The sequence below is a fragment of the Pseudorca crassidens genome, chromosome 15, assembly GCF_039906515.1.
Source record: "Pseudorca crassidens isolate mPseCra1 chromosome 15, mPseCra1.hap1, whole genome shotgun sequence".
NCBI classification, from domain to species: Eukaryota; Metazoa; Chordata; class Mammalia; order Artiodactyla; family Delphinidae; genus Pseudorca; species Pseudorca crassidens.
Genome location: NC_090310.1, coordinates 6,214,570 through 6,230,395, shown reverse-complemented (window position 1 = coordinate 6,230,395; position 15,826 = coordinate 6,214,570). Strand labels below are relative to the sequence as shown.

Sequence of the window (15,826 nt, the reverse complement as noted above, 5' to 3'; positions counted from 1 at the left end):
CAGGTCAATTATAAAAAGTTCAGAAGCTCAGCCACTCTTATAGACTTGATAACATAAACCCAATCGTGTGAAGATACCAAAATGTTAACTTCTATTTAAAAATAAAATGTTCAGGAAGAAAGGGTAGGGGACTTCCCTAGTGGTCCAGCAGTTAAGACTCCAGCTCTCAATGCAGGGGGCCCGGGTACGATCCCTGGTAGGGGAACTGAGATCCCACTGACCACAACTAAGCCCGCGTGCCGCAATGAAGAGCCCACGCGCCACAAAGAAGACCCAGTGCGGCCAAAATAAATAATAAATTAAAATAAATTTTTTAAAAAAAGAAGGGGAAAAAATAGTTCCATTATCTACGTTTTTAAAATAGTTTGTTTTTGTTTTTGCGGCACGCTGGCCTCTCACTGTTGTGGCCTCTCCCATTGCGGAGCACAGGCTCCAGATGCACAGGCTCAGCGGCCACGGCTCACGGGCCCAGCCGCTCCGCGGCATGTGGGATCCTCCCGGACCGGGGCACAAACCCATGTCCCCTGCATCAGCAGGCAGACTCTCAACCACTGCGCCACCAGGGAAGCCCCCCCAGTTACATTTTAAACAAGTTCCCCAGGTGATTTTGATGTAAGTGGTCTTCAGATGACATTGAGAATCTCTGTTGAAAAGCATTGTTAAAAGATAAACTGAGGCATAGTAAAAATTTTAAGAGTTTATCTGAGCAAAAATCATTCCAGCCACAGGATGTAGGGGCAAGACATTCACAGAGAAGACAAGAAGGCAAAGGGAGGAAATTATCTGAGTGGCTATAGCTTAGGCTGCCTTATACAGGAAAGTCAAGTCGGCTGTTTGTGATTGGTTGTCCTTAGGTTTCGATTTTTTTTAACCTTGAGGCATTTACAGGCTGAGGTTTTGGTTTGCTTATATAGGCTGCCAAGGCTTTAGAATCACCTCTAATGGTCTCCTTGTTTAATTAATTTAACAGCATGACCAGTGATTTGAGCTACCATCTTTATTATAAGCTAAATTTCCATACAGAGCTGGGTCTGTTTCTGAACGCTGTATTCCACTCCATCCCTCCATGTGTGCTACCACCACGCTGTTTAAACTCTTGGTTTTTCCACCTCTTATTTTCCATTCTTTCCATTAGCACCTTAGAATGCTTAGAACTGAAGACTGGGAAAACCTAGTGGGAACACTGGTTCTCAACGATAAACTGCTTATCGTTCACTCTGTTCTTCCAGTTCACAGCACATGCTGAGCCCTTCCACAGGAGTCAGCAAAATGTCTAGATGATAGAGACCGGATTTTCTCAAATCCTTCACAGACGTGGAGATGGTGTAAGACGCAAACAGCTTCTGCAGGTGGGACTCAAGAAGGCAAATACAGACTTCTACCACCACTTTTTCCCAGTCTCTCTAAAAGCTAATATACCACCTTCTCAATAAAACACATTTTTTAACTAGGAAGGGAAAACATGAAGCAAGCTCTTACGTCTGCCCTATTTCCTGGTCTCTGGCCACTTAGACGGTGGTGCACGTGGCAGTGATGGCAGACCTTTTACTGGAACCTCTCTGCTCCTCCAAACTGCTTCTCTTAAGTCCCTCTGCTTCTCAGGGCCCAACACCTGCATCACCCACCCCCTCTTCCATCCTCACTCTCCCAGCAGTTTAAATTCCCAGAGACAAACACAAGGAAGACAACTGCCTACCTTCCCCACTTTATAACAAATGTTTACTGAAATTTTTTATTGAAACAGGTCAGTCCTGGGAATGGGCTGGATAAGACCAATCTCTAGAAATATGCCCTTCACTGAAGATCATAAAGAAAAATAAGGCAAGATAGGAATATGAAATTGTAAGAAGCCCAAGTGAATTTCTTTGATTTGTAGAATTTCTAAGTGAATTCAACATAACTGCAATTGGCAGGACAGCAGCTACAGATGACTGCCAGATCGGGGGCCGCTGGGGGGCAACTTGCTGCAGGGTTCTTCCCTCCTAAGGCACCCGCAAGAGAGCCTTCTAGCTACGAAAAAGGAAGAAATCCAGGTCTTTCATCCATTCAAGTATTTGTGACTACTGTGGGCCTTAGGAGACCTTATCATGGAGGCAAAAAAGTTGGAACTGGCTGCCCTGTGCTTCACTGGCTCTCACTGCGCATGCGTTCACTGAGGATGGTGAACCTAGCCCCAGGCAAAAGCTCACTGCTGTGTGGAGTAGTGCAGCAGGTGCTTGCCTGAAAGGAACCCAAAGCAACCACCCAGGCTGCCTGTGATAGACCCCAGCACCCCATCCTGAGATTCCACTCCAAAAGCTCTTGGCTCTGCTTGGCAACACTACATTTAACCCACGTGATCTCTAGTAACTCCTTCGTTTTCTAGAAATTAGGCCAGGGCTCTTTAAGGTTAGCAGGAAATAGCTCCAGGCCTTGGAAGCCCAGTCCTTTCAATAGCTAAACCATCTAAGTCTTTTCAGCTCTTACCCTGAACCCCAAGGGCAGGGGTTCTCGGCCAGGGTCAGTTTTGCCCCCAGGGGACATTTAGCTAGGCCTGGAAACATCTTCAGTTGTCATCAAGTAGATTGAGGCCAAGGATTCTGCTAAACAGCCTACCATGCACAAAAAAGCCAGGGCAGCCTCCAAGACAAAGAATTTCCTGACACAAAGGGAGAATAGTGGGGAGGCTGAGAAACTTGGGCAGAGTTTAAAAGAACAAGTAGACTCTAGAGAAATGTGTTCTGCCAGTTCCTCCCTGTCTCAAAAGTAGACTTGAAACCAGCTTATTTTTTAAGAAACAAAGGTTCTCATACTTTTCCCTAGGCCGGGATAAAACAGGTACGCAAAGTATTTTTAGCACACTTAATCAGCCTGCAGACAACATTCACCCTGGCATACACTTTGAGAAGCAATTTTTTAATGCGTTAGCTCCCCAGGACACACCTTGGGCAGAAAGTTACCTGGTTCTGTTAACACCCAGGGGATAAAATGGGGTTTCTCTTACAAAGGTCACACCCCTTGGGAGTGGCACCTTTCCTGTCACAGCAGCATGGCCCACGACGCGCAGCCAGGCCCTGAAGTACACATTAGCCCTGTGTGAGGGAACTGCAGACACCCAGTCATACACAGTGAAGGCTAAATATAAAGTGACCAAATATCCCTGTTGGTCCTGGAGTCCCATTTACACCACTGTCCTGACATAATAGCACTTCCCTTCACTCTCAAAAGGGGCAGGAAATGCACAAGATGATCTTGTAACACCCTGTCACACCAGACAGCAAAGAAGCTATCAAAGATGATGAGGGTTATGTCCATTTAGGAGCCAACGTGAAGAGGTTCCCACTGGCCAAAAGCGAAATGATTTGAGGATCAATAAGAATAACAACTGTGGTGGATTGGTTTGAATTCATTAATGCATTTTGATTAAAAAATAATAATAACTGATCACTTTTATAAGAAGCAAAGCCCCCAGATCATTATTATTGTGAAGACAGGTAAATAAAGGGAAGGAAGAGTCAAGCATTTCCTTTCCTCTAGGAACTGTATCTAATAGTGAAGGGAAATTTCTTTTTTTTTTTGAGGGGAAATTTCTTACAGAAGCTTTCCAGCTAATAAACGAAGAATCTTTTATAATCTTTTATAGAATTAATGAAATAAATGCATTTAGGCTCCCAACATCATATAATGAGAAACAACCAGACATGCCACCATCTGCAATGTGTTCTTGCCAAAGCGTGAAATACAAATCTGGCTACACCTCTACACCTAAGTTTTTAGTTAATCAGATGTCAGAGAACTGTATTAAATTATGCCATGAGTATGCAAACAATAAAATTCAGAGTATGAGAAACTCCACAGGATAAATAATTCAGTTGTTTCAATAAATGAATTGCAAGGGGAGGGGAATTTCCCTGGCGGTTCAGTGGTTAGGGCTCCACGCTTCTATTGCAGGGGGTGTGGGTTCAATCCCTGGTCGGGGAACTAAGATCCCACAAGCCATGCAGCGCGGCCAAATAAAAAATTACAATTAAAAAAAAAATTTCTTTTCAAGGGGAAAAAGGGATAGGAACTATAGATTATTAGCCTTAGAAGACAAAGCAATAAATTAAAATTTACGGATCTTACTTTTTTTTTTTTTTTTTTTTGGCTGCATTGGGTCTTCGTTGCTGCGCACGGGTTTTCTCTAGTTTTGGCGAGCGGGAGCTACTCTTTGTTGCAGTGTACGGGCTTCTCATTGCGGTGGCTTCTCTTGTTGTGGAGCACGGCCTCTAGGTGCACTGGCTTCAGTAGTTGTGGCACACAGGCTCAGTAGTTGTGGCACGCAGGCTCAGTAGTTGTGGCTTGCGGGCTCTAGGGCGCAGGCTCAGTAGTTGTAGTGCACGGGCTTAGTTACTCCGTGGCATGTGGGATCTTCCCAGACCAGGGCTCAAACCCGTGTCCCCTGCACTGGCAGGTGGCTTCTTAAACCACTGCGCCACCAGGGAAGTCTTCTTACTTTGATCTTAAAGAAGGTTTTTTTTAAATTGTGGGGTTTTTTTTTTAAATATTAATTTGGAATTAAGCAACTGCTCAGTTTCTTAGATATGATAATAGTATTGTGGGTTTTTGGGTTTTTTTTAAGAATCCTTACCATTTAGAGATATACACTGAAATATCTATAAACAACATTTGGGATTTGCTTTAAAATACTTCAACTGGGGAGGAAGATGAGGAGGAGGATGGGGTAGGGATAAAACAAGATTGGTTATGAGTATATATTAAAGTTGAATGGGCTTCCCTGGTGGCGCAGTGGTTGAGAGTCTGCCTGCCAATGCAGGGGACACGGGTTCGTGCCCCGGTCCGGGAAGATCCCACATGCCGCGGAGCGGCTGGGCCCATGAGCCATGGCTGCTGAGCCTGCGCGTCCGGAGCCTGTGCTCCGCAACAGGAGAGGCCACAACAGTGAGAGGCCCGCGTACCGCAAAAAAATAAATAAAGTTGAATGATGAATACATGAGGATTCATTTATCTATGTTTGAAATTTTCTATTATGAAAAATTCCTAAATAGAAAAATAGAGAAAACAATATTTGACATTTGAATAGATACCAAAAATAAGGCTACTACAACTCCATGGGGAAAGATTTCTTCCGAGACTCTTTTGAGGAACTGTCCATGAGCTTTGTTCTCAAAGCGGACAGGGGAGCCCACGTGGGAAAGACAGCAAGGCCTCTTACAGAAGCTCCCTCAAGAGATCTCAGCTGACTGGAAACCCAGTGTATGATCAGAGAATCTACCACTTAATTCAGGTAAACAGAAGCCCATTGATGAGCAACTCGGAGGCCACGCTGGCCCCAAACTCCCCGCCTAGCTCTGGAATACAGACCTTCCAGAAAAGGCCAAACTCAGGTCAGGTCAGCCCCCACGTCACACAGACTACAGGCCAGAGGCTTAGGAAAAGCCTCTTACTGGGTTTGGCCTCCAGGTGGCTGTAAGCCTTGCCTGGCTTGTCTGGGGCATGGGGAAGAAAAGAGCTGACTCTGCATCTGGACCTCGATGTTGCTGAGAAGTAGCAGCCCAGCATCTCAGAGAATGGACATCTCACAGCGCCCTGGTCAGCGCAGCCTCATGGGGACAACTGAAGGGCCAGGAGATCATTCGTTAAATCAAAAGTAAACACCACGGTTATCTGCCAAGAAATGAGTGATAAAATAATGTTTTTCAAGGTGGACTGAGTAATGTAACTCTCTGTATTAAAGTCATTACCATTTACCTTATTTACAATGAAAAATGGGGGGAAAAAATCCCAGTGAAAGAATATAATATCAAGAGGCACCATGAGACAAATCACATCTTGCAATTACAGGACACAGTCCAAAGACAGACTAACTTACAGTCCCGTCAGAAAACTAATCGCTCAGCAGCCGGTGTCCAAAGGCACAGCGCTGCGACACTGCGGCGCGGCCCAGGCCCGCCAGGCGGCCTCCAGAACGCCCAAGAGGAAGGAAGACCGTTAACGACGGCGACGCTTAAGCGCGTTTACAAACGCCGCATCGCCTCATTTTTAAAAAATGTGTTTTTTTGATGCCTACAAACAGCTTTGTCTTTCGTTAATTGGCACTCATGCAAAACAGACTGCTACCGTCTCATCATCTCCAGGTGGCCCTGAGGACCCCAAGTACCTCTCAGATGACAAGGACCGAGATGCACTGAGGACGGAGATGATTCAGGAACAAGAGGTAGGTGGTGGCGAATGCATTTCAGGGCCAGCTGACAGGACTGAGGCACAGGCTCAGATGCCAGGTCCAAAGGGTCCCGGGGAACAGCCACGGGTTCCACTTTGGGTGGTTCTGAAGATCAAATACATTGACCAACACGTAAGCTCCACGAGGACAGGGATTTCCCACGCCACCTCCACACCCCGCCTATTTTATTCATTGATGTACCTCAAGCACCTAGAAGAGTTCCTGGCACACTGTCGGGCCTCAGTAAATATCTGTGGAACGAGTCAAGTGAGAAAACAGGGAAGCAGCACATTTTATATATTGTAAAGGGCCATCAAGTACAGGGTATTAATACTAGTTCATCTTTCGGCCCCATTTAATTAGAATTTTATACAGACCTGGATGTTTGTTTAAAATACTCTGTTTATACACTGATCAAAAGCAAAATATTAATTTCCTAACAGATGTGTGGACAGTTGTTATTGTTCAAGGAATAATGGAATGGGGAAACCACCAACGAGTAGACTGGCACAGAGACAAAGGAGGCCGCAAATAAAGTAAAATAAAGGAGGCTGCCTGAGCGACCCCAGCTGGGAGGAAAAGATCAGGCACCTGGAGGGGCAGGGCAGAAGGAGCGCAGAATGAGCCTGAGAGGACTTCCTCTCTCTCGGCACTCGCTGTGAAGGGAACTGAGGGCGCTCTGCGTTATTAACGAGTCTGCTTCCAGGGCCCAATCACAAGCTCCAGGGGAATGAGGTCTCATCTGTCTCGTTCACTGCACTCCCAGAACCAGGCGCACAGTAGGTGTTATTGAGCAAATAAATATCTGTTAAATGGAAAAGAGAACTGGGGGAAGGGAGACAGAGCTAATGTTCTTGCAGGGACACAGCCCTCAGAAAAACGAGGTTCAAGCTGCCGACACGGGACAAGATTTCACCTTGACAACCAGACTCGCTCAGGAGGTGGACGTGAACATCCACTGAAGGAGAAAAACCAGGACCTGAACTGAAACTCCGGATACCGCTTCCTCAAAAAGGGTAAGAGAAAGTACGAGCACCACCTGGGTAGGAGACGTGAGATGCTGTGCCCTCTGGCCTCTCAAATAAACCAGGCCTCTCCCTTCCCCTATGTGTAAAACGAGTGGAAAGAAAATGGGTGAAAGCGCCTCTCTGCCCCCAACGTCCCTCGACGCCCCCAACCCTTCAATGAGTAAAGGGGGCACATCCTCCAATGAGGTCTCCCTCCGCCTGGTGGTTCCAGAAGGCCCCACCTTCTCCGGCACCTTCTGTGAGCAAAAGACGGGCATTTCGGCCGGGCGCCCTCACTGCCCTGGGGTCTCCTGGCGATGCTGCGTCTTCTGGTGCCGGTTGAGGATGGACCGCTGGTTGAAGCTCCGGCCACAGGCAGGGCAGCAATAGGGCTTCTCCCCAGTGTGGATCCTCTGGTGCCTGACCAGCCGCTCCCCCTTGCTGAACCGCTTCCCACACACCTGGCAGCCGTAGGGCTTCTCCCCAGTGTGGGCCCGCCGGTGCACGGCCAGGTTGGCATTCCTGCTGAAGCGCTTGCCGCACTCGCAGGTGTAGGGCTTCTCCCCGGTGTGCGTCCGCCGGTGCACCTGCAGGTGCTGCCGGCGGCTGAAGCTCTTCCAGCAGTCCCCGCACTGGAAGGGCTTCTCGCCCGTGTGGCTCCTCTGGTGGACCTCCAGGTGGTGCCGCTGGCTGAAGGTCTTCCAGCACTCGCCGCACGCGTACGGCCGCCTGCCCAGGTGGGTCCGCTGGTGCTTCAGGAGGTACTCACGCAGCGCGAAGCCTTTCCCACACTCCCCGCAGCCATAGGACTTGTCTTCTTCGTGGGTCCGCTGGTGTCTGACCAGATTTGAGCTCCGACTGAAGCCTTTTCCGCACTCGGGGCACTGGAAAGGCTTCCAGAAGGAGCTGTGGGTCTTGAGGTCATCAGGCAGGGGGGCAATGCTGCGCTGGGGAGGGGGCGGCCCAGGCGCGTTCCCCACCGAGCTCCCGGCCTCCTGCTCACAGGTTCTTCCGAGCTCCGGGACCTGGAGAGAGGCTTCCCCAAACCTCTCTGCCGGCCCCCGAGCAAGCGGCCCCTTGGGGTCTGCCGGCTGGGTCTTCGCCTCCTTTTCCTTGCTCCCCAGGCCTACAGGATAAGGGAGATACAGACCGATACTGAAACAGATCTGAAGGTAAACTTCCATGTTAGAACCTGGCTTCTAAGGGTGTCCCACTAAGAATTCCTTCTTTTTTCCTTTAACCAACAACCTCAGTACATTTGACTTTCTCTGACTCTAAAACCAGACATTCCTTTACTTCTTTCCATCTGTTACAGACTGTTTGTGTTCCCTCCTAAATTCACAGGTTGAAGCTCTAAGCCCCCAGGTGCTATTAGGAGGTGAGGCCTCTGGGCACTAATTAGCTGAGGGCATGAGGGTGGAGCCCCCAGGATGGGATTATGTCCTCTAAGAAGAGAAGCCAGAGCTGGCTCTCTGCACACACAGAGGTCATGTGAGCATGATCCTTCATGATGGGATTAAGGTCCTTATAAAAAAAGGAAGAGACACAAGATGTCTCTCTCCCTCAGCCACGTGATGACAAGGCAAGAAGGTGGCCACCCATGAACCAGGAAGAGAGGCCCTCACCAGACAACAAATATGCCAGCAACTGGATCCTGGACTTCCCAGCTTCCAGAACTGTGAGATATAAATGTCTGTTGTCTAAGCCGCCCATTCTCTGGTATTTTGTTACAGTAGCCCAAGCTCAGACAATCTCCATGCCCTTTTACAGAACAGTCTGCTAAATTCTAATGCCCTCCCTCTTAACTTCCTACTAAGTCAGACTTTGCTTTCCTTCAAAATCTAACTCAATGGTTTCCTCTAAGGAACTTGCCCAGATTACTGCCCCATCCTGGGTCTCATCAACACATATACTCAATTAGCACCGTTTATTCCACATTTACTTACGACTGACCTTATTGCATGTGCTATTCTACGGTCATCTGAGATGTTCAGCTTCCCCAGGATCACAGACCTGTTCCAGCAACGGGGAGCTCCTGGCACTGCACATCCTCCCTCAGCTCACTACCCCTGCTCGCACTGTGCCCTCCACCTCACCCTGTTTTATTAACCTGGGTCTCTGGGACCCTGGCACAGGGACTGACTCAGGGGAGACGCTTCATGACTGCCGGATAAGTGAATGAACCCAGTCTGTACCAGACTACCTCTACATCGGCGTATTTATTAGGACTGAAACGCCCTTCTACAAGTCCTTCCTGTGATCCCTCTTATACCCTCTCTAACTTAATAGTTGTTTACAGAAGATCAAGAGGAAGGGAAGGAGAAGAGAGAAAAGAGGTACTAGGGAGCAAAGAAGCCAAAAAGAAAAGAAGAGGGAAATGACAGGTGATGCTTAAACGGAAAAGAGTCGTTTCAGGCAAGCCCATCAAAAGATAAAGGGAGGGACTTCCCTGGTGGCACAGTGGTTAAGAATCGTCCTGCCAGGGGACTTCCCTGGTGGCGCAGTGGTTAAGAATCCGCCTGCCAATGCAGGGGACATGGGTTCAACCCCTGGTCCAGGAAGATCCCACATGCCGCGGAGCAACTAAGCCCATGCGCCACAACTGCTGAGCCTGTGCTCTGGAGCCCGCGAGCCACAACTACTGAGCCCATGTGCCACAACTACTGAGCCCGTGCGCCTAGAGCCTGTGCTCTGCAACAAGAGAGGCCACCGCAATGAGAAGCCTGCGCACCACAACTAAGAGTAGCCCCCTCTCTCCGCAACTAGAGAAAGCCCATGCTCAGCAACAAAGACCCAATACAGCCAAAAATAGTAAATAAATTTCTTAAAAAAAAACAATCCGCCTGCCAATGCAGGGGACATGGGTTCGAGCCCTGCTCTGGGAAGATCCCACATGCTGCGGAGCAACTAAGTCTGTGCACCACAACTACTGAGCCTGCACTCTAGAGCACACGAGCCACAACTACTGAAGCCCACACACCTAGAGCCCATACTCCACAACAAGAGAAGCCATCGCAATGAGAAGCCCGCACACCACAACGAAGAGTAGCTCCCGCTCGCCGCAACTAGAGAATGCCCACGCCCAGCAATGAAGACCCAACGCAGCCAAAAATAAATTAATTTTTAAAAAAAAAGATAAAGGGAAAAAGAACATTTCATGCCTCGTGATGTGATAAAATATGAAGGACGCAGCTCTCACTTCTGATGTATTCTTTTATTTTGCACCTTTCACAAAAGTAAGTGTGCAAAACATAAAGAGCTGAAAGAATTTTCATAATGAAGATGACCATTAAATAGCAGCCACTTTAAGAAACAACATCACCAGAAGCCCCTCCCGTCCCCTCCCCTCCGGAGACTGGTGACACCATCCTGTCCCCAGGGTAATGTGTTATCCAGGCTTTTATCACCATAAAGTATGGTAATAAAGTTCCCAGGCTTTACATATTTGATTCACACATTGTGTCTGCTTCTTCTGCTCAATATTACGCCTGTGTGATTCACCTACATCGTGGTGTAGCTGTAGTTGCACTACATTCTCTCTCATCAGTGTACGATGTTATACCGTAAGAGTATATGACACTGTCCTTATTAATCTGCCTGATATTCATCTGGGTAGTTTCCAGGTTTGAGGTGTTATGTACAGCAAAATTAAAATTAAATGCAATGCATGAACCTAACTGGACGTGGGGAAATGTGAGTACGAGCTAGATATTATGTATCATGGAATTTATGTTTATTTTCTCAGGCCCAATCCTAGAGAGTTGTCAATGCAAGAGCGGCAATCACATGGGAAGAACTCTCAGGAAGACTCAAGGTTGAGACGGCTAGAGGATGCTATGCTTGGGAAGCAGACCTCCGGCTCACCCAGTCTCAGCGTAAACGTTAGGGAAGTACGTGGGTTGTTTTGAACCAGTGAGCGGATAAGAGGACAAGCATAAAGCCAGCGTCTCTAGAACAGTCAGAATGGCCAGGAGGGTGTAAAAACTTGCTGGGAACACAGTGGCGGCCTTGGCAGAGGCCCGTCCGCAGCGCCAGGATGAAGGCGCTAGGATGCCGGCACCTCCATGGGTGCACACGCACGGCTCCTGCGCTCTGCATTTACCTCGGAGGGGTTCCACGTCCTCTGCCATCACAGAAATCGCACATCGCTTCATCATGGGTGACAGCCTTGTACTGGACCCAGGCCTCCCAGTATACTGCCACTGACACTACTCTGTGATGACCGCTAGTCAAAAATCCACATTTAACTTTACAGTCGGCCCTCCGTATCCAAGCTTCCTCATCCGCAGATTCAACCAACAGATCATGCGGGACTGTAGTACATATTCATTGAAAAAAACCCACGTGTAAGTGGACCCACACAGATCAAACCTCTGTTGTTAATGGGTCGACTGTACGACACTTTTGCATGTTTTAAGATGAAACATGTTTTAACATGTTTTAAGATGAAAAAAGACCAGGAGACGTCAGTACAGGTGAGTGGTCAGCACATGACTTACAAAGAAGTGATGAGAGGAGGGAGAGAATCAGAGGGAACAAAGGAGGGGGCCCTTCGCAGCCATGGTTCCCCTCTCCCCACCGCCCACCCCATCCAAGCCACGGGGCTGTCACCCCTCGTCCCTAGCCCTCCGCAGTGTTCACCGGCTGTCCCTGGTGGGCCCTCGGTGTGCACTTCCCAGGCTCACCCTTCCCTCCTACCTTCTCTTGCTGCTTCTCCCCCACAAGCACCTTTCCTCCCAGCTCTGACCCCAGGTAAAACCCGGCTGCCACCTGAGACGCCCGGCCAGGGCCCTGCTTGCTCTGCAACACCAGCCCACACCAGCCCCATCCACTGCTGAGATCCCACTGCAGCCCCGTGCCCTCCTGCACCCACACACTGTGGGCTCCGAGGTTTCATGAACGTCAGTCCTGCCCCAACACAGAACTGCTAATGTGGGGCCTGCACACAAGGGAGCGCTCCATAAACACAGGCTGGTGAAAGAGATCAGAGGATCCCCCTTTCGCTGCTTTTCTCTTGCTCTCAAGCCCTCAGTCCCCTTCAACTACAGACACAGTAGGAGTTCGTTCAGGGCATCCTAACGACCGACCTGTCTCATTTCAGCCAGAATAACTACCTGGTGTTTTCTTGCTCCTTGTCTGCTCCTCTCCTGACCCAGGAAAGCACCTCGCCAGCTCCTATGTGCCTTGGTCCACGCGCTTTCCACAGACCCATTTACTCATCTGCCATGATATTCCCTTCCTTTATCAGTAGCATCAGGTTCTGAAATCTGGGGCAAGGACAACAACCCTGACCTATAGCTTTCACAACTCCTCAGTTTCTTACCTCCGGGATGGAAACAGTCTTACCTGGAGGTGAGACCCCGCAGTCCTGGGGCTCCACGTACTCCCCAAGGCAGTCTATCTGGGTTGGGGTCACGTGCCTCCACTCCTCCTCGGGGAAAGCCAGGGCCATGTCTTTAAATGGGCCCAACCCCTGAAACAGCACAGGAGATGGCTATGGATAAAGAAATAATCCCGAGGCAGGAGCAGTGGAAAAGCAGAGAGACACAGGGGACGACATTCCAGGGGAGAACAGAGCAGGAAGACAGAAGGAATGCGGGTCCCTAGATGGTTCCGAGTGGGGCCAGAAGGGCCTCCCTCTCGACAGTTTAATGGCAGAGAACGATGGACTTGTCTGAGCCACTGTATTTTTGAGCCTCTGCTGCAGCCACTTGGCTGGTACCCAACAACTGCGGCCTCTAACTTCCACCGTTCAATCACCTCCACTCGATCCTCATGTTTGATGGAGACTGGGGGCTGCTGTTTAGCCCCTCAACCAGAACTGACTGTCCCTCAGAGATAAGTAAAAACTCGGGCTGGCCCTGCCTCAAAAACAACGTTGTGTTGAAATCAATGTGTCATCGTCATGACACCGTGAAGAACTACTGTGGTAGAAGGAGAGGCTCTGACCAAATTCAAAAACTTGGATGTCCTTTCTTCATCTCCTCTAAACAATATGCTTGGAAAACAGAAACAGCAAACAGCACAGGCATCAACCCTTGCCCGAATACGACTTTAGTGAGCTCAAACTTGAGTCACTTCTGGGAATTCCCACAGGAGGGGCCAGAGAGACCACTCGGCTCAGGGCTCCTGGGAGCGCCCACCCGAGTCGCTTCCCTCCTGCTGACGTGGGGGGAGGATGGGGTCCAGAGGAAGAGCAGCAGCAGAAGTATCCATAAAGCGCCTCCACAAAGGGCTACTGACCTCCTGGCCATCCACCACACCCTAGATCACGCCTCTGGGATTTCCACCACTAATGTCTTCCTCCTCACAATTACAAGAGTAATACTGAGTCGATGGAGGAAAAAAAGAAAAAAAAAAAACAAAGAGTAATCCAAATGAGTGAACTGAGCCTCATGCCTAGACCCTAAGGCAGGGGTCCCCAACCCCCAGACCGGTACCGGACCGCGGCCTGTTAGGAACCGGGCCGCACAGCAGGAGGTGAGCGGTGAGCGAGTGAAGCTTCCTCTGCCGCCCCCATCGCTCCCCATCGCTCGAATTACTGCCTGAACCATCCCCCCACAGCCATCCGTGGAAAACTTGTCCTCCACGAAACCAGTCCCTGGTGCCAAAAAGGTTGGGGACCGCTGGCATAAGGCTCAATTCAAATTAATAACTGAGGATGTAGTGGAGAAAACGAAGCTGTCACATCTATCAGAACAAGAAAGGTAGAATAATTCAACTCTGTGGACGGTGCTCTGCTGTGAGGAGAAATCTTGGGGAAGGTGAGCCTCATTCAAAGCGACATCACGATCCCTGAAGAGCAGTCACAGCTCACCTGGGATCCAGCTGTAAGGAACCCCACTGCCATCTCCTGGTCTCTGGTGCTCACTGCAGGGAGGCCAGGACCAGCCGGAAGAACTGGCAGAGCTGAGCAGGGAAACAAACCAGGAGCAGGATTAGCGCTGTCCTGCAGCAGCTCGTCCACAGGCGTCTAGTGCCTGACACAGAACCCCAGGAACCATAAGGAGACTCCAGACAGGTAGGTGTGGGTGTACCCTACCCTGTTCTAACCCTGTTCTCAGCTAGGAAAAAGGGCCCGACCCAATATGCACTGCCCTTCAGGGCTGTTCACGCTCCCAAGTCACGCTACAGCAATAACCCCCCTTGAGATTCAGCAACACAATAAGTCACATGTCACTTTTAGGGATTCAGTTTATCTGCCCACTTAAAAAAAATATCCCTACGTGTCAGCTACATACTTCCTGGCAGTTTCTAGAAGGGATGTGAGGGAAAGGAGAAGAAATGATAAGAGAGCGTGATACCAGATATCCCCCGCAGAAATCAGGAGATCGAGCTATAGAAAACAATTTCACTTCATCTGTTTCCTACTGAAGTCCAGGAAGTAGCCAGGAAAACCCAAAACTGCACGCTACAGGTAACTTAGTTTATCAACTGCAGGGTTTGTAAAGGAAAGAGGAGAGGGCAGGGCACAAAGCACCCTTCTCTGTGCCCTTTCTTCCTCACTGCTTGCAGCTTACCCTGCTCCTGGAAGGCCTGCGTCCCCTCTCCAGGATCCTGGTTGAGCTGCTCCTCAGCGCCTTGGTCGAGGCCTTGAATTCCTTCCCCATGGGGCAGCCCCCACTCGGGCTTGACCTCCACGGGCCCCAGGTGGACACTTGGCTCCCAAGGACCTCTGCAAAGTGCTGTCTCCTCCTGCTCTCCCTGCACACGGCACGGAACCTAAGAACAGGCCCCAACACCTATTAGAATGAGGCCTGCATAAGGCTGTTATGAAAGGAGTTGAATTAAAACCTAAAAAAGAGACCCACTGCAGCTGCAGGGGAGACAAAGGACAAGCCGGCTCAGCTCTTCCCCAAGACATGAGTGAGAAGGTGAAAAGGAGGCTAAACTGTCTTTATCAGGCGCTGAGCAACTTCTATGCATCCATGCCATTTTACAAGGGTCCCTTCTGCCCATGTCAATACTGATCAAATTCCACCATGAACAGTATCACAGAGAGATGTTATTATTATTCCAGTGAGAACTTTAGCCCAAAACACTCACTATTAGAGAAAAGATTCCCCAATTACAGATGCTGAAAGTAAAAAATACAAAGCCTAGACTGTGCAGTGAATCAGTGAGGAAAAAAACTGCTCTAGAAATAGCAAGGAAAACCAGAACTCACAAGAACAGGCCTTTCCTGGTCCACTTTTAAGCTCCTTGGTAGGGAGTAAAAAAACAAAACAACTCTCTTAGGACTATACAGGAAGTCAGGGGTGACTGCGGTGGGAAAAGGGAGAACAAAATGAAGACAGATTGTTACCTGCAAGCAAGACAGTAACGTTCAGTCCTGCCCTCTCTTTCCCAGACGGCAATCGGAAAACTACCAGAGAGGGACAGACACATGGCCAGAGTCCCAAGGGAGCATCTGAGATGCAAAGTCACTCACTACATGAGCCGTCTCAGCCAACGTCCCAGACGTGGAAACGGCACTGTTCCAGACAATGCTTCTCAGGAAGAATACTCACCAAGTGGAATTCCAGAATTCCCTGCATCACCACATGCATCTCTGCCCAAAGAGGAATGAGTCTACCAGGGCCCTTGAAATAGATCACAACTGCCTTCTTTGGACCCG

At 49.2% G+C, this 15,826-nt stretch overlaps 1 protein-coding gene across 8 annotated transcripts in view; it reads right to left on the bottom strand.

Annotated features, from left to right (window-relative positions):
- The window catches only part of ZSCAN25 (zinc finger and SCAN domain containing 25), a 51,996-nt gene that overhangs the window by 33,240 nt on the left and 2,930 nt on the right, over positions 1 to 15,826 (bottom strand). For 3 of the 8 annotated variants that reach the window (XR_010934794.1, XR_010934795.1, XR_010934796.1), the window contains exons 4-7: positions 14,730 to 14,931; positions 14,027 to 14,118; positions 12,556 to 12,682; positions 7,452 to 8,335 (exon numbers count right to left, since the gene is read on the bottom strand). Coding sequence is in view for 5 of the 8 variants with exons in the window: in XM_067705644.1 (XP_067561745.1) it covers positions 7,503 to 8,335; positions 12,556 to 12,682; positions 14,027 to 14,118; positions 14,730 to 14,931 (1,254 nt within the window). In the remaining 3 variants the exon portion in view is untranslated. Of the gene's footprint in view, positions 1 to 9; positions 6,308 to 6,465; positions 8,336 to 12,555; positions 12,683 to 14,026; positions 14,119 to 14,729; positions 14,932 to 15,826 lie in introns of those variants that run through there. The other 5 variants (XM_067705641.1, XM_067705643.1, XM_067705644.1 and 2 more) reach the window with 4 other exon arrangements.